At 41.6% G+C, this 21,977-nt stretch overlaps 1 protein-coding gene across 1 annotated transcript in view; it reads left to right on the top strand.

Annotated features, from left to right (window-relative positions):
* The window catches only part of PIK3C3 (phosphatidylinositol 3-kinase catalytic subunit type 3), a 125,848-nt gene that overhangs the window by 24,122 nt on the left and 79,749 nt on the right, over positions 1-21,977 (top strand). Inside the window, exons 8-16 of the mRNA XM_070936007.1 lie at positions 209-313; positions 1,151-1,243; positions 4,514-4,699; positions 6,344-6,498; positions 11,755-11,845; positions 14,031-14,098; positions 16,758-16,863; positions 21,173-21,289; positions 21,785-21,907. Coding sequence (XP_070792108.1) covers positions 209-313; positions 1,151-1,243; positions 4,514-4,699; positions 6,344-6,498; positions 11,755-11,845; positions 14,031-14,098; positions 16,758-16,863; positions 21,173-21,289; positions 21,785-21,907 — 1,044 coding nt within the window. The remainder of the gene's footprint in view (positions 1-208; positions 314-1,150; positions 1,244-4,513; positions 4,700-6,343; positions 6,499-11,754; positions 11,846-14,030; positions 14,099-16,757; positions 16,864-21,172; positions 21,290-21,784; positions 21,908-21,977) is intronic.

The raw sequence follows: 21,977 nt of genomic DNA, 5'->3' as shown, positions 1-21,977 counted from the left end.
TTCCTTCCTTCTTTCCTTCCTTCCTTCCTTCCTTCCTTCCTTCCTTCCTCTTCCCTGAACTGTTGAAGCCTCACAATTAATTTGGTCATGGCCTTGCATAAAATTCTGTGTCTTCTCAACTTCTGTCAGTTCAGAGCACAGGATATTGTACACAGGTAATTGCAATTGATTTTTAAACTGATCTGTTTTCTAATTATTATTTTTAAAGGAGAACTTGGTGGAAAGCAAGCATCACAAGCTTGCCAGGAGCTTAAGAAGCGGTCCTTCGGATCATGACCTTAAACCCAATGCTACTACCCGAGATCAACTGAATGTAAGTTATTCCTTTAAAAAGTTTGAATTATTCTTTATTTAATTTTGTCGTGTTTATACAGAATTCAGAAGAACAGGGTTTGAAGGGATCTTGGAGGTCTTCTAGTCCAACTTCTCGCTCAGGAAGGAGACCCTCTACCATTCCAGACAAGTGACTTCTTGAAAGCCTCCAGTGATGGAGCACCCACCACTTCTGGTGGCAAGCTGTTCCACTGGTTAATTGTAGTTGGTCCACATAGGACACAGTCAGTCACAACTTGTCTTGCTTGTATCCTTAATCTAGAGGTAGTCTTCTTATTACAACCATTAAACCATAGACTACCCAATCACATTAGGACTTAATTCATGTTAATTTACCATATCTGGTTGGTATCTCAGGTCTTTAAATGGGGCAGGTGGGAATGGTTTTGCAACTCTGGGAAGACACTTTCTTCTGTTTGTGGAAAGGAAGCAGTCCGTAAATCATCATCCTCTTTTAACAACCCCATAATCCCTTGCGGGGCAAAGTCTGGGCAACTGAATGGAGCTGAGTGTTTACTGGCCGGATGCCCTTCTTGTCGCCAATGCGGAGTTTTGTTCAGCAGATATATTCGGTGTGCCCAGAGAGAGAAATGTCTGCCTCTACCTAGGATCGAACTCACAGCCTCCTGATTGTGAGGCGAGAGCTCCACCTCTAGGCCACCGCTCCACTCTGAAGCAGTCCCTAAATATTTGTTGTTTTGTTTTGTTTTGTTTTGTTTTGTTTTGTTTTGTTTTGTTTTGTTTTGTTTTGTTTTGTTTTGTTTTGTTTTGTTTCGTTTCGTTTCGTTTCGTTTCGTTTCGTTTCGTTTCGTTTTAGATCATCGTGAGTTACCCACCTACAAAGCAACTAACGTACGAAGAACAGGACTTGGTGTGGAAGTTTCGATACTACCTTACCCATCAAGAAAAGGTAGGCGTGGAAGCTTAAAAGTGTTACCATGCTCGGCTGTTGCCATGACTTAACAACTGCTATCATTCCTAAACTGATAATTCGAGATATTTGGGCCCTATGATTCCCAGCAGGTTCAGAGGAATCAAAAGCCAAGGAAACAAGAGACATTCTGGGTATTTTTTTTTTTTTTTTTTTGCTTTAATTTATATGCCGTCCTTCTCCGGAGACTCAGGGCGGCTTACAATGCGTTAAGCAATAGCCTTCATCCTTTTGTATATTTATACAAAGTCAGCTTATTGCCCCCACAATCTGGGTCCTCAATTTACCTACCTTAGAAAGGATGGAAGGCTGAGTCAACCTTGAGCCTTGGCGAGATTCGAACCTGCAGTAATTGCAGGCAGCTGGTCTTAATAACCAGCTTAATAATAGGGTGCCTTAGACCACTGTACTACTAAGGCTCTTTGTTAGAGGAGAGGTAGGTGAGGTGGGTTTGAGAAGGTTTATGGACACATTGGATTGTCGTGGTTTGTTTTCTTTTAAAGTCGCAAACGGGCAACGCTCATTCTTTCTGGCTTGGCTTGAATTGTAATCTTGTGAAACGTTCCTGCCGTTCTGTCACTCCAGAAAATGTGAGACAGCAATAATTGGTTTTTATTGTATTGATTGACTAAAAGCATCATGTTCCAGCGTGACAGTACCGATCTAGAGTGCAGCAATTACGGCCACCTCTAGATGGCAGGAAGACTTTTTTTTGTAAACTTTCTCTGCAATAATATTTCTCTGCTAAAGATTTTCCTTCCTTCCTTCCTTCCTTCCTTCCTTCCTTCCTTCCTTCCTTCCTTCCCTCCTTCCTTCCTTCCCCCTCCCTTTTTTCCCTCCCTCCCTTCCATCCATCCATCCTCCCTCGCTTCCTTTCTCCCTCCCTCCCTCCCTCCCTCCCTCCTTTCCTTCCCCTTCCCTTTTTTCCCTCCCTCCCTCCTTTCCTTCCTTCTCCCTTTTTTCCCTCCTTCCTCCCTCTCTTCCTTCTTTCCTTTCTCCCTCCCTCCATCCCTTCCTCAGATCCTTTCCTATTAATACTTCTTTACTCTGCAGCCTCCTTGTCTACTTCTGTTCCCCATTCTGAAAAGGTCCAACAGGAGGAATTCCTCGTTCCCTTGGGATTTAATTGAGAGTCATCCGAGGAAAGCCAAGGTCATTAGCACACCTTTTCCTCTCTGATCACTAAATCAATGCCAGACCCTAGCATTTCTCTCTGTGAAGAACTTCACTAAAATCCCCTTCCCTTTTGAAAGGAATTGCAACAGCAGCAAAAAAAAAAAAAAAAAAACAGCTTCTTTTGCCCCAAGAAGGGGCAGAATCTAAGGCTTTAGATTCCAGGGCAGTTTTGCAGGAAACAGAGACCGAACAAAACCAGCACAACATGTAAACAATTCTTCCCCCCCCCCCAAACAGTGTTGAAATGTTTCTGCTTTTGAAGTGGAGGGCCAAGATTTGAGTCATTCAGTCCACCTATCCCCCTTTTATTGATATTTGGGTTATTCATTAGCAGTAATACCGAGGGCAAAGACAAACCTCCTTATGATTCTTCAAAAGAGAAAGAAGAATTCAAACCCTTTGTGACAATTTTCATTTTTAACAATTTTTAACTTTGTAAACAAAGGGGCGGGATTCAAAAATTTTAGCAACCGGTTCTCTGCCCAGTTGCTGGGTGGGTGTGGCCATGGTGGGTGTGGCCTACTCGGCCTCCTGCACCACGGCGGGGGGGCGTTTTCGCCCTCCCCAGGCTCCAGAGGTTTTTCTTGAGCCTCCGGGAAGGCAAAAATGGCCTCCCCAGGGCTCCGAAGGCTCTCCGGGGGCCGGAAACAGGCTCATTTCTGGAACTTCCGGGAGGTCCGTTTTTTTGCCCTCCCAGAGCCTCTACGCAGGCCCTACAACTTACCTGGCATCCAAAACAGGCCACATGGAGACTCCTGGGAGGGGCGGGGCAGGATGGGCGGGGCCAGCCAGTTCTTGCAACTACTGGTTCAGCGAACCAGATGTAAAATTAGCATCCGGTTCTCCCGAATTGGTCCGAACCGGCTGAATCCCACCCCTCCCTGTCTTTGTTGCTAATGCAGTTCTAATAAACGAAGTCAGTGTTTCTTGAGACTTTAAAAAAAAACTTCAGATCTGTGAAAAAAAAAAAAGGAAAAAAAATCCCAATAACAACAGGGATTACTCATCCTGCGCAACACCAATGAATATGGATTTCTTTACTTAAAATATTTATCTTCCCTTCCTCGTGCATTGCGTCCCCTGAGAATAGGTGAAATTAAAAATGCATTTGAACGCCACAAACAACATCCGTAGTGCAGCAAAATACGATTACAAAAAACCATTATTCTCACAAAGTCCTTAATGGGATGGACTGCACCATGTAGTTGCACGCTCTGCAATTCCTAAGTGAATGAGATTGCATTTACTAGTGATCTTTGCTTAACAACCACTTGTTCAGCCACTGGTCAAACTTACAACAGTGTGGAAAGATGGATACTTATAGCCATTCCTCATACTTATAGTAGGTCAGTCACAGAGTCCCTTCAGTCTTCATTTGTGACCCCCCTTCATCGGCTTCCTACAAGCAAAGTCGATGGGGAAACTGACTGGAGGTGTCAGAGAGCAACCGAGTGACATTCTTGCTTAATGACCTGCAGCGATTCTCTTAACAACTGCAACTGGAAGTTCTGTCATGAAGCACCATGGTCGTGTGACGTTGCATTTTATGACCGTGTTACCCAGCGGTGCCATCCACGGTGCTCTCTGACCTTGTTTCATTCTTGCAGACGTTTCATGACCCAGCTAGGTAACATCATCAGTGTCATGTCTTGATGATGTTGCCTAGTTGAGTAATGAAATGTCTGCAAGAAAATAACCCAGCTCATAGAGTACGAATCCCCCTCTTCTTCCTCCTCCTCCTCCTCCTCCTCCTCCTCCTCCTCCTCCTCCTCCCTGCAAACTCCACTACTTCTAGCACTGATGAGGGGTAATGAAATGCGGGCAAGAAAACCACCAAGCTCAGAGAGCACCAAGGATGCCACAGATGCTTTCTTCTACAGGCGTAACTTCTCAATGGGAATTTCAGTCCCAATTATTGTCATTATAAGAGGCCTACCTGTAGCTTGTAGTAAGATCAGCCCATCGTTTCTTCTGACACTCCATTTAAAAAACAACAACAACCTCTTTTCTTGCTTAATGTTTCCTCTGCGTTGGTGAAAGGGACGTTGACCGATGTCTGACTTTTGATCCCAGGCCTTGACCAAATTCTTGAAGTGTGTCAACTGGTGTCTTCCTCAAGAAGCAAAGCAAGCTCTGGAACTCCTGGGCAAATGGAAGCCGATGGATGTGGAAGATTCCTTGGAGCTTCTGTCCTCACAGTTCACCAACCCAACTGTGCGGCGTTACGCCGTGGCCAGATTGCAGCAAGCGGATGATGAGGTAAGAGAATGACAAGAGTTGGAAGGGACCTTAGAGGTCTTCTAGTCCAGCCCCCTCCTCCGACAGGAAACCCTATGCCATTTCAGACAATGTCCAACCTCTTCTTAAAAGCCTCCAGTGAATAAGGACAGACTCTATTTAGAAAATGTCCTACGAGGCAGGTAAAATCTTGGAGAATAAGAAAAGTTGGAAGGCACCTTGAAGGTCTTCTATTCCAACTCCCCCTGGTCAAGCAGGAAACCCTTTCCCATTTCACAGCCGGAATTCCTCAGCCAGGATCTCCAAACTTGTGGACTTTTAAGACTTGTGGACGTCAACTCCCAGAATTCTCCAGCCATCATGAGGAATTCTGGGAATTGAAGTCCACAAGTCTTAAAGTCTCCATGGTTGATGGCCCCTGTTTTAAAGCAAGGACATGCAAGTGACTTTAAGACTTGTGGGCTTCAATTCCCAGAATTCCTCAGCCAGCCCTCTCTTCAATTTACGGCAGGAATGATGATGATGGTGATGATTGCCATTATTGTTATTATGGGATAGTTCCCCTTCCAGGCTGGTTTTTCTTTTTGTCTTCCCGCTTCCTAGCCCTCCTCAACCCTTTCTGGCCCCTTCTTCATTGAAAAAAAAAATAGATGGATGGATGGATGGATGGATGGATAGATAGATAGATAGATAGATAGATGATAGGTAGGTAGGTAGGTAGATGATAGATGATAGATAGATAGATAGATAGATAGATAGATAGATAGATAGATAGATAGATAGATAGAATGAATTCTTTATTGGCCAAGTGTGATTGGACACACAAAGAATTTGTCTTTGGTGTATATGCTCTCAGTGTACATAAGGAGAATAAAATACATTCATCAAGAATAAAAAGATACAACACTTAGTGATAGTCAGGGTTACTAATAAGCTATCAAATTGTACTAGGAAACAAATAAAAACAATATAAATTGAAAGATAGAAGCAACATGGTTATAGTCATAAGTGGGAAGAGATAGATACTAGTAAGGAAGAGAAGAAGAATAGTAATACAGTCTTAGTAAATTATTTGATAGTGTTGTGGGAATTAGTTGTTAAGCAGAGAGATGGCATTCAGGGAAAAACTCCTTGTGTCTAGGTGTCGAGTTGTTCTGGTGTGCAGTGCCCTATAGCGTCTTTTTGAGGGTAGAAATTCAAACAATTTATGTCCAGGATGTGAGAGGTCTGTGGATATTTTCACAGCCCTCTTTTTGACTCGTGCAGTATACAGGTCCTCAATGGAAGGCAGGTTGGTAGCCATTGTTTTTTCTGCAGTTCTAATGATCCTCTGAACTCTGTGTCTGTTTTGTTGGGTTGCAGAGCCAAACCAGACAGTTATAGAGGTGCAGATGACAGACTCAATAATTTCTCTGTAGAACTGGATCAGCAGCTCCTTGGGCAGTTTGAGCTTTCTGAGTTGGTGCAGAAAGAGCATTCTTTGTTGAGCTTTTTTGATGCCGTTTTTGATGTTAGGCGTCCATTTTAAGTCTTGAGATATGATAGAACCTAGAAACCTGAAGGACTCTACTGTTGATACTGTGTTGTCTAGTATTGTAAGAGGTGGTAGTATAGTAAAGTCATGTCCCATATCAAATTTCCCTGCTTCCCATGTTTTCTCCCCAGGATCTGCTGATGTATTTGCTGCAGCTTGTCCAAGCTCTGAAATATGAAAATTTTGATGACATCAAAAGCGGGTTGGAGCCCACAAAGAAGGAAACTCAAGGATCCGTGTCGGAGAGCATGGCCGCATCTGGAGTCACTGCGCCTGAAATAGAGAGGTAGGTGAAAGATTTGCTGAACGTTAAGTCTATATATAGATACACCCCGACTTACGACCAGAATGGAGCCTGCCCACTATGGTTGCAAGTCATGACGGTTGTAAATTGGGTTACCTATGAGACTGGCCTGATTTTATGACCTTTTCTTTGTGGCTACTGTGGTCGTAAAATAAGCACCATGGGCATTAACCGAAATGCCACATTTGATACATGAACAGATGTTTTTGCTATGCATCGGTTCTGCTGAAAATAGAAAATGAATGCCAGATTTTGGAAAACCATCATAAAATGCAATCATGTGACTGCAGCAAGAGCAAGAACACTTAAACTTATATACCACTTCATAGTGCTTTACAGCCCTCTCTAAGCGGTTTACAGAGTCAGCATATTGCCCCCAACAATCTGGGTCCTCATTTCACCAGTGGTGAAATCTGGCCGGATCTATCCGGTTTGCGCGAACTGCGCAAACCCCACAAACTGGGTCCTCAATTTACCTACCTTAGAAAGGATGGAAGGCTGAGTCAACCTTGAGCCTGGTGAGATTCGAACTTACAGTAATTGCAGACAGCTGGTGTTAATCACCATGCTATTAGTCTGCTGAGCCACCAGGTTCTGGTATGCAGTGCTGTATAGCATTGTTTTGAGGGTAGGAGTTGAAACAGTTTATGTCCAGGATGTGAGGGGTCTGTAGATATTTTCACAGCCCTCTTTTGGACTCCTGCAGTATACAGGTCCTCAACAGAAGGCAGATTGGCAGTAATTGTTTCTTCACTTCAGGAACTCAGAGTTTGTTCCCGACAAATGCCCCTCCCCACAGCATCTCCTTGAGTCTCATTCCCCAGGTGTGCCTGGTGAAGATGGGCGGGGCATTCTCCTCGCGAATAGCCTGCTCCGTCTGCGCTGATCATGCCTTCTCTGCACTCTCCGAGCCCTTGCATCAGGAGGGGGTGGTTCTTACTCCTCATCTGAGCTCTGTCTCTCCTTTTCATCCTGCCTCTGTCGTTCCCCGCCTGCAGGCTTACTAATTCCGAAAAGCCTTGCCTGGACTGACTCTGCCCTTCCCCAGTTTCCTCCAAGGCCAACGGAGCTGCCCTCTCACTCGCTGGGCCAGCTCATCTTCCGCCGCAGATTCAGACTCCCGACGGGGGCATGATACCTTTCTTGCCAGTGTTGTTAAGTGAATCACTGCAGCGGTTAAGTTAGTCACACAGTTGTTCAGCGAATCTGGTTTTGCTTGTCAGAAGGTCGCTAAAGTGGATTGTTGCAGTGACCCCGGGACACTGCAACGGTCATAAATATGAATCAGTGGCCCATTTTGATTTTGATCACATGACCATGGGGATGCAGCAATGGACGTAAGAGTGAAAAAGGTCATAAGTCACCTTCTTCAGTACCATTGTACTGTGTTTTTCGGACTATAAGACGCACCAGAGTATTAGGCACCAAGATTTCAAAGAGGAAAACAAGAAAAAAAAAATAGTTTTGGGCCTTAGCGCGTCAGGTTTTTGCCCTCCCCAGCCCCCAGGAGCACTCTGCAGGCCTCCCAAACCATCTGCGCATCCAGTTTTTGTGACAAATGGGCCTGTTTTTGGCCTCCCAAACTCCTCCCCCCCCATGCGTCCAGTTTTTGCCCTCCCCAGCCCCCAGGAGCACTCTGCAGGCCTCCCAAACCCTCTGCGCATCCAGTTTTTGTGAAAAACAGGCCTGTTTTTGGCAAAAATGTGATGCGTGGGGCGGGGTTTCGGGAGGCCAAAAATGGCTGTATTCGGTGTATAAGATGCACCAACATTTCCACCCTCTTTTAGGGGAGAAAAAAGTGTGTCTTATACTCCAAAAAGTATGGTAACTTTGGTCACTAAATAAACTGTTGTAAGTCAAGGACTACCCGTCCATCCATCTGTCCCCCCCCCCACAATTGTAATTGTAATTTTGTAATTTTGAACCAACACTAAGCGACCGGTCATAATTTAAGGATTTCCTGTAGTCGGTTTAGTTAATTATGCCCAAGTCTATTTAACCTTGCTAAACAGCTCGCTTGTAAAAAAGAAAGATTTGAGCCTAGGGTGTTTAATGAGAACGGATCTACCACCATTTTGAAATTGTAAAGCAATTACGGTATTCATATTTGCAGTTTGCTCTTTTAAATCTCCTCAAGTAGGAGGCGACATCCATTCAACCCAGCAGGACCCTGGTTGCCGTGTTTACTTCTGAATAAATGTGCTTACCTCGAAATAATTAAATTAATAATTAATCCTCTTCAGGAGGCAAATGTACGGAAGGTTAACTGCAAAATCATAAAAGAGGCATCGCGTTGCAGGAAACAACAAGAGCTGGCTATTGATTTCACATTCTTTTTTAAAAAAACAATTCATTATTGAAGAAGGTGTGTACGTTTGCGTAGGAAACTGTACATGTAATTGCAAAATCGCAACGAAGGGGAAGGGAGAAGGTGAAGGATATTCACGAATGTGTTTGAATTTTTTTAAAATACTTTATACACTTAGGAACGTGGCTTAATTTGCTTCCTTTGCTTGCTGTGGGAATTTATTATTATCGGATTAGAATTTTATCCTGCTTTTATTACTTTATACACTCGGGCGGGGGAGGGGGCACACTTAATGTTCCTTTCACCTCCTATTTTCCCCAAGAACAACAATCCTGTGAGGTGGATTGGTTTGAGAGAGAGAGAGTGAATGAATCAAAGTAATCCAGCGACTTCTGTGCGTAAAACAGGACTAGAACTCACAGCCTCCTGGTGTTTGGCCCAGAAATCTCTGAGTTCTAATCTAGCCTTATGGCATGAAAGCCAGGTGGGTGGCTTTGGGCCAATCACCAGGAGACGGTGAGTTCTAGTCCCACCTTAAGGCATGAAAGCCAGCTGGTGACTTTAGGCCAGTCACCAGGAGATGGTAAGTTCTAGTCCTGCCTTAGACATGAGAGCTGAGTGGGTGACTTTGGGCCCATCACTAGGACACTGAGTTCTAGTTCCACCTTAGGCATGAAAGACAGCTGGGTGACCATGGGCCAATCACCAGGAAATGGTGAGTTCTAGTCCTGCCATAGACCAGAGAGCTGGATGAGTGACTTTGGGCCAATCACCAGGAAATGGTGAGTTCTAGTTCCACTTTAGGCAAGAAAGGCAGCTGGGTGACCATGGGCCAATCACCAGGAAATGGTGAGTTCTAGTCCTGCCATAAACCTGAGAGCTGAATGAGTGACTTTGGGCCAATGACCAGGAGACGGTGAGTTCTAGTCCTGCTTTAGGCATGAAAACTGGTTGGGTGACTGGGTCAGTCACACTCTCTCAGCCCAACTTACCTCACAGGGTTGTTGTTGGAAAATAGAATGAAGTAGGAGGATTAGGTATGTTCACTGCCTTAAGTTGTGTATTAAAAAAAAATAACGAAGGCAGGATTTAAATATAAATATAAATAAATACATATTACGTTTTTTTTTCTCCAATACTACATTGACATGAGTTATAACTTGAAAACAAAACGAGGCCATGATAGGACATGACCAAATCATATGAGCCAGAGCCTGCAATATTTTTGCAATGGCAAGACAAGAAATCCATTTTAAAATTCGCCTTCTGCTACCGATTAGCCTCTCACCGGCCAGTATGTTTGTTTGTTTTTTAAAATTTATTTATTTATTTTTATATGCCGCCCTTCTCCGGAGACTCAGGGCAGCTTACAATGCGTTAAGCAATAGCATTATTTTATACAAAGTCAGCTTATTGCCTCAACAAACCGGGTCCTCATTTTACCCACCTTAGAAAGGATGGAAGGCTGAGTCGACCTTGAGCCTGGTGAGAATTGAACTCGCAGTAATTGCAGGCAGCTGGATGTTAAATGCTGCTTTAGTAGGAGGCATTAGCCTCCTACGCCACTCAGGCTCCCACAGAGAGGGACTCCTCGGGGTGCCGTCGGTCAAACTATGTCAACTGGCGATTCCCAGGGGGAGATCCTTCTCTGTGGGGGCACCTGCCCTCTGGAACGAATTGCCTCGGGATTTACGGATGATCCCTGACCTACGCATCTTTCGTCGTGCCCTCAAGACGCTGTTGTTTCAACGAGCTGGGCTGGCCTGAATACCAAGATCAATTTTAAGTTATACGGGTTGTCTTTGCCTTAATTGAAATGGGCCAAATTATTTCATTCCTTTTAAACTGTTTTAAATTTTATATGTGTTCGTTTTTCATTTTGGCTGTGCACCGCCCTGAGTCCTTCGGGAGAAGGGCGGTATAAAAATTAAATAAATAAAATAAATAAATAAAATAAAATACTTTTTGATGACTCCAGTTAAAAATGGAATCCTATTTTCTGACAAATTAAATGCAATATATTCAATTCATTCAATTCATTTATAAAAATAAATTATTTTTTTTTTATAAAAAAAAATATTCAGTTCAGGTCCACTCAATTCAATATAGGGTCTCTTGCTGGAGTTGGACTAATATTTATTTATTTATTTATTTATTTATTTATTTATTTATTTATTTATTTATTTATTTATTTATTTATTATATTTCTATACCGCCTTTCTCCCGTAGGACTCAAGGCGGTGTACAGTCAAGAAAACTATAGACACACAAACATCATAAAATTGCTAATTAAAATTATTACTTAGTTTGGTCAGTTAAATAAAACCCAGAATTAGATAACATTTAAAAAATCATTCACATGTTCGTATGTTTAGCCCTGCCTGTTGGAACATCAGGGTTTTGAGGGCACGGCGGAAAGCACGGAGATCAGGGATATTCCGTATCTCCGGGGGCAGTTCATTCCAAAGGGTTGGAGCCCCCACAGAGAAGGCCCTCCCCCTGGGAGTCGCCAGTCGACATAATTTGACTGACGGTACCCTGAGTAGTCCATCCCTGTGAGAACGAACTGGCAAAAGACGGTCTCGTAGGTACCCAGGTCCTAAGCCATGGAGCGCTTTAAAGGTGATAACTAACACCTTGAATCGCACCCGGAAGACCACCGGGAGCCAGTGCAGCTCGCGTAGGAGAGGTGTTACATGGGCGTAACGAGCTGCGCCCATAATCACCCGCGCGGCTACGTTCTGGACCAGTTGGAGCCTCCGGGTGCTTTTCAAGGGGAGCCCCATGTAGACCTCCGAAGTCCCTTCCCACTGTGTAATTCTATGTTTTCATTTCTTAAAGCACGGACCCCATTGGTTTTTCCCCCCCAGAATACTGTACATCAAAATTTTCTCTCTCTTGTTTTTTTTTTTTCCTCTCTTTCTCCTCAGCTCACAGATCATCACAAGCCCTCTGCCCCTCATTTCTTCCCCGCTACCAACGGCAAAAACGAAAGAATCGGCTGAGAATGAAAACCTCGAGGTGAGCAGAGTACCGAGAGTTTTGGTAAAGGATAAGCTTTGGAAATGGGAAACGGGTGTAGGTATCTGGATCCGGGTATGTGTTGAAAAAGGTCAAAACGAAAGCCACAATCATGCAATTAAAGCCGAGCCGTTTTTTTTAACCAGACGTCTACAGCAGTGGCCAAAATTGTGGAAACCTTTTGGGAAAAGTGTATTTTTGAGGTTTGATGGCTAATAACACCACTTTTTTTTTTTTTTTTTGGACTTTCAAGATAATCCTATTCCACTGCTGGAATGGCCTGGGGATAGCCCAGACCTTCATCCAATTGGAAATCTATGGAGCCCACTAAAGAAACTTGTTAGTCAGAAGTGACCCAGCAATAAAACCCAGTTAATAGAAGCCATCATTCAGTCTTGGTTTCACATGATAACAGCTGCAGAACTAAAAGACTTGGTTCGCTCCATGGGAAGACGTTGTAAGGCCATAATTTATGCTAAAGGTTACCTAACTAAGTATTAACTGACATAGTGATCATTTTTGTATATCTCTTTTCTTCTACGTATTTCACTTTTCTTCTTTATACTGTAACTGCTATTCTAATAGCAAATCCTTCATAAAAGTTATTGCATTACATTCTTGATTAAATTATCTTTGTGAAAAATGGGACGCGCAGAAGGTTTGGGAGGCCTGCAGAGTGCTCCTGGGAACCGGGGAGGGCAAAAACTTTTTTTTTCTTGTTTACCTCTTCGAAATCTTTGTGCGTCTCATACTCCGGTGCGTCTTATAGTCTGAAAAATACGGTAACTATTTCCCCCCTCCAAGATAGCTTCAGCCAGACTCACTTCAGGGTTGACGGGAGGAAAGCAAAAATCATGGCTTTCATTAATTGTTTATTTGTTTGTTTGTTTAATTAATTTGTCACCAATTTCAGCAAGATTCTGGGCTGCTAACAACATCATAGATTATTTGCCCAGCTCTAGAGTACCTGCAATGAAGATTTTTTTAAAATTGCAATTTTATTGGGTTTTATATAGATATGGATTGCTGAAGAGGATGATAGATAGATAGATAGATAGATAGATAGATAGATAGATAGATAGATAGATAGGAGAAAGAGAGAAAGAGATGAGAGAGATATAATAGAGAGAAAAAAGATGATTGATAGGTGATAGATAGATAGATAGATAGATAGATAGATAGATAGATAGATAGGAGAAAGAGAGAAAGAGATGAGAGAGATATAATAGAGAGAAAAAAGATGATTGATAGGTGATAGGTAGAGATAGATAGATAGATAGATATAAAGATAGATGATAGATGATAGAGAAAGAGATGAGAGAGAGATAATAGAGAGAAAAATAGATAGATAGATAGATAGATAGATAGATAGATAGATAGATAGATAGATAGATGATAAATTCTACCACATAGCTCCCAGCGACCGGTAAAATCCCACAGAGTTGGTCTCCTCCGGGTCCTGTCAGCTAAACAATGCCGGCTGGCGGGCCCACGGGGGAGGGCCTTCTCTGTGGCTGCCCCAGCTCTCTGGAACCAGTTACCTCCTGAGGTCCAGACCATCCCCACTGGCCTTCCAAAAAGCGGTGAAGACCTGGCTTTTCAGCCAGGCCTGGGGCCGTTGATCTCGCTTTGCGATCTGGCAAGATCCGGCCATGATTGGTGTGAATGCATTCTAAGGTTTTTAATGTTTTTTAATCTTTTAAATGTTTTTAGAATGGTTTTTTTTTAAATGTATTGTGAGCCGCCCTGAGTCTCCGGAGAGGGGTGGCATATAAATTTAATAAATAAATAAATAAATAGTAAGATAGATAGATAGATAGATCGATCGATCGATCGATAGATAGATAGATAGATAGATAGATAGATGGTAGATAGATGGTAGATGGATGGATAATGGATAGATAGATAGATAGATAGATAGATAGATAGATAGATAGATAGATAGATAGATAGATGGTAGATAGATGGTAGATGGATGGATAATGGATGGATAGATAGATAGATAGATAGATAGATAGATAGATAGATAGATAGATAGATAGATAGATAGATAGATAGATAAGGGGTTGGGCTAGAAGTCCTCTAAGGTTCCTTCCAGCTCTATTCTGATTGATTGAAATCTTAGATTTGTCAAATTCCTGACTTTTTTAAAAAAAAAATCCTCTTTTTTTTTCTTTTCTTCCAGCAAGACCTTTGTACATTCTTAATATCACGAGCATGCAAGAATTCCACCCTGGCAAACTATTTGTACTGGTGAGTAAGCTTTTGAACTTCTCAGTGCTGAAAATTGTCCCAGGTACAATTTTAATAAGAGCTCAGAAACACAAGAGTTCCTTGATATTAATCAGTTGTGGATGCTCCATCACTGTAGGAGTTTAAGAAGAGACTGGACCACTGTTTTTCGGGAATGGTACAGGGCCTCCTGCTCGAGCAGGGGGTTGGACTAGAAGACCTCCAAGGTCCCTTCCATCTCTGTGATTCTGTTATTCACTTGCATTTTCTGGTAGGAAAGAATTTTGAAGTACCACAAACCGTGACACCTGAGATTTCATTTTGCAATACAGACTCTTGTTTCCTCTCAGATGGGAAGAAAATAACGTTGAAAAATCATACATCTTGGGGGAGATACAGGAAGTCCTCAACTTATAACAGTTCATTTAGTGTCCGTTCGAAGTTAGAACGCCGCTGAAAAACTGACTTGCGACCATTTTTCACACTTACGACTGTTCCAGCATCCCCAGGGTCACGTGATCGAACTTCACAATGATTGGCACCACTGACTCATATTTATGACAGTTGCAGCGTCCCGAGATCATGTGATTCCCCCTTCTGACAAGCAAAGCCAGATTCACTTAACAACAGCGTCACTAAGTTAACAGCTTCAGTGATTGACTTAACAACCGTGGCAAGAACAGTTATAAAACGGGACAAAACACACTTAACAAATGCCTCGCTTAGCAATAAAAAATTGAGGGCTCAATTTGTGGTCGTAGTTCGAGGAAAACCTGTATTGTCTGGGTTCATAGATTGAACAAAATCAAATGATTCGTTGGTTGTTATTTTTTTGGGAAAAAAAGTTTTTTATTTTTAAACAAACATACATAAAACCATCCTCAATTGCAAACAGGATGTCGGTTGGTTACAAGTCTTTTGTGCATCGTTCACCAAATTCATAGCTTACAATTTACAGTTTACCTAGATTCTCATATCATCGACCTAATATATATCTATATATTGTTATCCTCATTAATCATTTATTTGAATATGACTATCTCTTCCCTCATTATCTTTCAAAGTATTCTAGAATTTGAGTTAATTTTTTATTTATAACATTCATTTCAACCTCCTGAATCTATCCAATAAACATACATCTTTATTTCTTTCTTTCTTTCTTTAGTTTGTTTGTTTGTTTGTTTGTTTATTTATTTATTTATTTATTTATTTATTTATTTATTTATTTATTTATTTATTTATTTATTTATTTAAATTTGATTTATATGCCGCCCTTCTCCAGAGACTTAGGGCAGGTTACAATGTGCTAAGCAATAGCCTTCTTCCTTTTTGTATATTTATACAAAGTCAGCTTATTACCCCCACAAACTGGGTCTTCATTTTACCTACCTTAGAAAGGATGGAAGGCTGAGTCAACCTTGAGCCTTGGCGAGATTCGAACCTGCAGTAATTGCAGGCAGCTGTTCTTAATAACAGGGTGCTTTAGACCACTGTACTACCAAGGCTAATTTGTATACCGCCCTTCTCCAGCAGGATTCAGGGTGGTGAACAGCCACAGTAAAACACAACATGTATGTTATATTTCACACATTTCTACAATTCTTGTATTGTAAAAATCTCTATCTTATATCATTTCCATATTTTTTTACCTAGCCATTGGTAAAATAGATCCCATATCTTATAGTATTGTTTATCTTCTTGTTCTCTAATTTCAAATGTCAATTTGCTCATTTCAGCACAGTCCATTATTTTCCTAATAACTTCGTTCTGCGTTGGTATTTTCTCATTTTTCCAATTTTTAGCAAACACAATCCCAGCTGCTGTTAATACATTCACAATCAAGTATCTCAATTCTTTATTATACATTTCAGGTATAATCCCCAGATATTCAGATATAATACTCTGGTTTTTCTTCAGATTGTATAAATCTTTTGCCTTGTTGGTTGTTTTTGAAGGTTACAGCTACATGGCGAATTTTGGTTTATTCCATTGGAAATAACAATGGACTAACAGGGTTAATGGAACATATGAAGCTAGCTTACAAGCTGGGTTCATATGTAGAGTGCAGAGGTGGGATTCATATACTGTAGCAACCGGTTCGCCCAGCACTGGAAATGTGAGTGTGCACGCATGCGTGCGGTGTCGCAAAACATGACAATTTGTGCGCGCATGTGCAATCCACATATGCACGCGGCGTCAAAACCACAGCGATATAGTACGGGATTGTGCCCAGGCGGGTGGGTGGCCAAGTCGAGGACTGCCTGTAGACCGTGGTGAAATGTAAAATTTGTTACTATTGGTTCTGTGGGCGTGTCTTGGTGGGGGCGGGTTAATGTGATTGGGTGGGCGTGGCCAACTTTTTTTTTTTACTTTTTTAAAGCATTTTTTACAACCTATTCAGAGGAATAGGTTGTAAAAAAATGCTTTTAAAAGGCTCTGACGATCACAGCTGTGGCGCGCGATCGTCAGAGCCTTTTTTTAACATTTTAAAAGCAGGAAGGAGTGACACCCGGGCGGTTGGGCGGAGCCTCGTGCCGCCATCGCTACCGGTTCTCCGAACCACCTGCCACAATCGCTACCGGATCTCCTGATCCGGTCTGAACATTTCACCTCTGCCTTTTCTCCCCAAACTGGTCCTTTGCGGCTGTTTCATCCCAGCTTCTTGCTGTCCTCATGAAAGGTACGTGATTGTGGAGTGCGAAGACCGAGACACACAACAGAGGGATCCCAAAACTCACGAAATGTACCTGAACGTCATGCGTAGGTTTAGTCAAGCCCTCTTAAAGGTAAGGATTATTATTATTATTTTTTCCCCCATTGTGCAAGAGGGACATTGGAAAAACTACAGGCGAGAAGCAAAAGATAATATTTGTAGCTCAGGGTTGAAAGCACCAGAAGGCAAGACAAGGAACAATGGATGGAAATCTCAAAAATGTTAAATCATGTCAGGGTAACGATTTAAGAGCTGACCAGCTGCTACGATGATGTAATGCTGGGAATGAGTCAGAAAGGTTTTTTTTGGCTGATATCACTTTAAGAGCCTGTAATAAGAAAAGGCCCTGTTGGGGTGTATCTCTCTCTCTCTATGTGTGTGCTTCCGTGCTGTAATTGCTGATTGCTGTTTGTTTGAGGTCCGACTAAAATACGTGTAAGTATATATTCTTTGTAGATAAAACCACTCTTTAAATACAAACCTCTGTTTACTGTATTTGCCCCTGGGTTGTCGCACATAGTCACACTGTGCACATTCTGACCAATCGTGGCCCCTGGAGCAACGTTTATTAAAACAGATTCTCATCCAAGTAACTTCTTCGATCGAAATGAATTTTTTGGGTAGGCAGAGAGTCGTTGGAATGACTGCAGGGAGGGAGGGGGGAGGGGCTTCTCCCCAAAATGAAAAGCAATATGTAAATGAAGACTCAATCATCCAGGCCAACTTTGGTCCAGTTGTCATGATTTAACCTTTTGAGATACCTTTGGCCCGGATGGTTGAGTCTTTATTTTATTTTATTTTATTTTATTTTATTTTATTTTATTTTATTTTATTTTATTTTATTTTATTTTTTTTATTATTTTATTTTATTTTTTTATTTTATTTTATTTTATTTTATTTTATTTTATTTTAATTTGATTTATATGCCGCCCTTCTCCGGAGACTCAGGGCGGCTTACAATGCGCTAAGCAATAGCCTTCATACTTTTGTATATTTATACAAAGTCAGCATATTGCCCCCACAAACTGGGTCCTCAATTTACCTACCTTAGAAAGGATGGAAGGCTGAGTCAACCTTGAGCCTGGGGAGATTCGAACTTGCAGTAATTGCAGGCAGCTGTTCTTAATAACAGGGTGCTTTAGACCACTGTACTACCAAGGCTTTATTTATTTGTTTGTTTGTTTGTTTATTTGTTTATTTGTTTATTTATTTATTTATTTATTTATTTATTTATTTATTTATCTATCTATCTATCTATCTATCTATCTATCTATCTATCTATCTATCTATCTATCTATCTATCTATTTATTTATTGGTTCAATTTATATGCCGCCCTTCTCCGGAGACTCAGGGCGCCTTACAATGTGCTAAGCAATAGCCTTCATCCTTTTGTATATTTATACAAAGTCAGTTTATTGCCCCCACAAACTGGGTCCTCAATTTACCTACCTTAGAAAGGATGGAAGGCTGAGTCAACCTTGAGCCTGGTGAGATTCGAACTTGCAGTAATTGCAGGCAGCTGTTCTTAATAACAGGATGCTTTAGACCACTGTACTACCAAGGCTTTATTTGTTTGTTTGTTTGTTTGTTTGTTTATTTATTTATTTATTTATTTATTTATTTATTTATTTATCTATCTATCTATCTATCTATTTATTTATTTATTGGTTCAATTTATATGCCGCCCTTCTCCGGAGACTCAGGGCGGCTTACAATGCGCTAAGCAATAGCCTTCATACTTTTGTATATTTATACAAAGTCAGCTTATTGCCCCCAAAAACTGGGTCCTCATTTCACCCACCTTAGAAAGGATGGAAGGCTGAGTCAACCTTGAGTCTGGTGTGATTTGAACTTGCAGTAATTGCAGACAGCTGTTCTTAATAACAGGGTGCTTTAGACCACTGTACTACCAAGGCTTTATCTATTTATCTATTTATCTATTTATCTATCTATTTATTTATTGGTTCAATTTATATGCCACCCTTTTCCGGAGACTCAGGGCGGCTTACAATGCGCTAAGCAATAGCCTTCATCCTTTTGTATATTTTATACAAAGTCAGCTTATTGCCCCCACAAACTGGGTCCTCAATTTACCTACCTTAGAAAGGATGGAAGGCTGAGTCAACCTTGAGCCTGGGGAGATTCGAACTTGCAGTAATTGCAGGCAGCTGGTGTTACTTAACATTGCTTTAGTCTGCTGCGCCACCAAGGCTCTTTACACAATGGATGGAAGCTAATCAAGCAGAGATACAACTTGGAACTAAGGAGAAACTTCCTAACAGTGAATTAACCAGTGGAACAGCTTGCCACCAGAAATGGTGGGTGCTCCATCACTGGAGGTTTTTAAGAAGAGCCTTTAGAGCCACTTGTCTGAAATGTTACAGGGTTTCCTGCTTCAGCAGAGGGTTGGACTAGAAGACCTCCAAGGTCCCTTCCAGCTCTATTCTGATTGCAATTGGTCCTTGGTGCACTCTGAGCTTCGTGGCTTCCTTGCAAACATTTCACTATCCAACTAGATGACTTCATTATGCTACAAGGGAGCGCAGTTTGCTCTCTATTTAAATATAAATGATGTTGCCCTGTCATTGTTGTAGAAAGAAAGAAAGAAAGAAAGAAAGAAAGAAAGAAAGAAGAAAGCTTTTTTTTTGTCTCCTGATTCATCCGGGTGATGCGTACCTTGACTGGCTTATCAGAGTTGGTAGTTTACTTCTTGATGTTGGTCTAGTATTAATCTGCTTATCTCGGTGTTGATTGCTGGTAAGGTGGAGTTTTGGTCTCTTTGTTTTATTATTTATTTATTTATTATTTCAATTTGTATACCGCCCTACTCCCGAAGGACTCAGGGCGGTGAACAGCCATAGAATAAAACATATAAATACAAAATTTAAAATAAAGTAAAACGAATTAAATAATTTGGCTGAAAATTTAAAACCCCAATAATTTAAAACCAAATTTAAAATTTCCATTTAAAAAGGGGAAAAACTTAGGTCAGGCCAGCTTGATGAAATAAGAACGTCTTGAGCGCGCGACAGAAGGTACGCAGATCCGGGATCCTCCGTATCTTCAGGGGGAGCTGGTTCCAGATAGTAGGTGCCCCCACAGAGAAGGCTCTCCCCCTGGGGGGCCACCAGTCGACATTGTTTGGCCGACGGCACCCAGAGGAGCCCCTCTCTATGGGAGCATACTGGTCGATGGGAGGCTATTGGTGGTAGTAGGCGGTCCCGTCCTGTTTCACTTTTGGAGAGCGTATACTCTGTACCTTTCTCGCACTGATGATGTTGCCTAGTTGGATAATGAAATGTCTACAGGAAAACAACTCAGAGAGCACCAAGGACCCCTAATTTCAACCCTGACCTGCAAATATTCTCTTCTATTAGTCTTTCATTTATCATGGATTTCCTTGCCATTCTACAACCCTCCCACCTCTCTCGGTGCAAATTGGCTTATGTTTACTTTTAGAAGGATTGTTATTGACAAAGCTGTGGAAAAGCCAGAAGGTCAGCCAGCCATATTGCATTATACATTGGGGGGAGTGAAGGGGTGGCTGGGTGGAGGTGGGAAGGAACAAACATTTCTGTGGAGCAAATGTCACAATTTGTTATCTACTCAGAAAGAAATTGCTAAAAGCCGAGGGAGGGAGGAAAGGAAGGAAGGAAGGAAGGAAGGAAGGAAGGAAGGAAGGAAGGAAGGAAGGAAGGAAATGGGAGGGTGGGACAGAAAGAGAGAGAAAAAAGAGAGAAAGAGAGAGGAAAAAAGAGGAAAGAAAGATAAAAAGGAAAGAAGAAAGGAAAGAAATAAATGGGAGAGAATGAAAGAAAGTAAAAGAAAGAAAGAAAATAAAGAGAGAAAGAAACAATGAATAAATGAATAAATAAGTGAATGAATGGATGAAGGAAGGAAGGAAGGAAAGAATGAAAGAAGGAAGGAAGGAAATCGGAGAGACAGAAAGAGAAAGAAAAGAAAGAAAGAAAGAGAAAGGAAGGAGGGAAGGAAGGAAGGAAATGGGAGGGTAGGAGAGAAAGAGAGAGAAAAGAGAAAGAAAAAAGAAGAAACAAAGATAAAAAGGAAAGAAGGAAAGAAATGGGAGAGAATGAAAGAAAGAAAAATAAAGAAAATAAAGAAAAAGAAACAAAGAAAGAAAATGAATAAATGAATGAATAAATAAATACATAAGTGAATGAATGGATGGATGAAGGAAGGAAAGAAGGAAGGAAGGAAGGAAGGAAGGAAAGAATGAAAATGAAAAGGAAGGAAGGAAATCGGAGAGACAGAAAGAGAGAGAGAAAGAAAGAAAGAGGAAAGAGGACGGTAGGAAGGAAGGAAAAGAAAAGAAAAGAAAAGAAAAGAAAGAAAAACTTTTTTTGTCTCCTGATTTACCCAGGGTGACAAATCCGTCCGGGTGATGAGATCCTTGTTGGCTGCCCAACAGACCTTCGTAGATCGATTGGTCCATGTAATGAAAGCTGTGCAGCGTGAAAGTGGGAACCGGAAAAAGAAGGTACGGATGTCCAGACAATTAGCAACGGACCAGGAACCAACTTCACCTGTGAGAAGCACCTGGGTGAAAGCGAATCTTGGTTCCATGATCAGCTAAAGTCAATTAAACATCTCCAGCATCTTGGCAACCTGTGAAGCTCTGGTGAACTCTATGCCTAGGAGAGGGTTAAGGCAGTGCTAGAAAATAATGGTGGCCACACAAAATATTGACACTTTGAGCCCCTATTTGGACCCAATAATCACTTAGGGTTATACTCACTTTTGTTTGCCAGCACTGTAGACCAGGGATGAAATGTAAAATTTGTTACTACCAGTTCTGTGGGTGTGACTCTCGTGGGAGGGGGGGTAATGTGACTGGGTGGGCATGGCCCAACTTTTTTTTTTAACTTTTCAAAGCATTTTAAACAATTGTTAAAATATTTTTTTTTAAATGGGATTCTTATTGCATATAATATATTCTCCCTTTTGCTTACCTTTTCCTCTTCTAGAATGAGAGATACAGACTCTCCTGGCCGACAATGAAAAGATGAATTTATCAGATTTGAACCCATCCCTCTGCCTCTCGAACCCCCAAGTGAAAATCAGAGGAATAATCCCCGAGAAAGCCACTCTGTTCAAGGTAACCGTAACGGATCTCTCTTGCAATCACTGTGACTTGGAAGATGTAAAGATATCGATGACTGTCGAAA

This window comes from Pituophis catenifer, unplaced genomic scaffold (genome assembly GCF_029215685.1).
Source record: "Pituophis catenifer annectens isolate HBS135680 unplaced genomic scaffold, rPitCat1.0.hap2 SCAF_2, whole genome shotgun sequence".
NCBI lineage: Eukaryota > Metazoa > Chordata > Lepidosauria > Squamata > Colubridae > Pituophis > Pituophis catenifer.
Note: the sequence above shows the minus strand (reverse complement) of the source record. Positions and strands in the feature narration are given on the sequence as shown.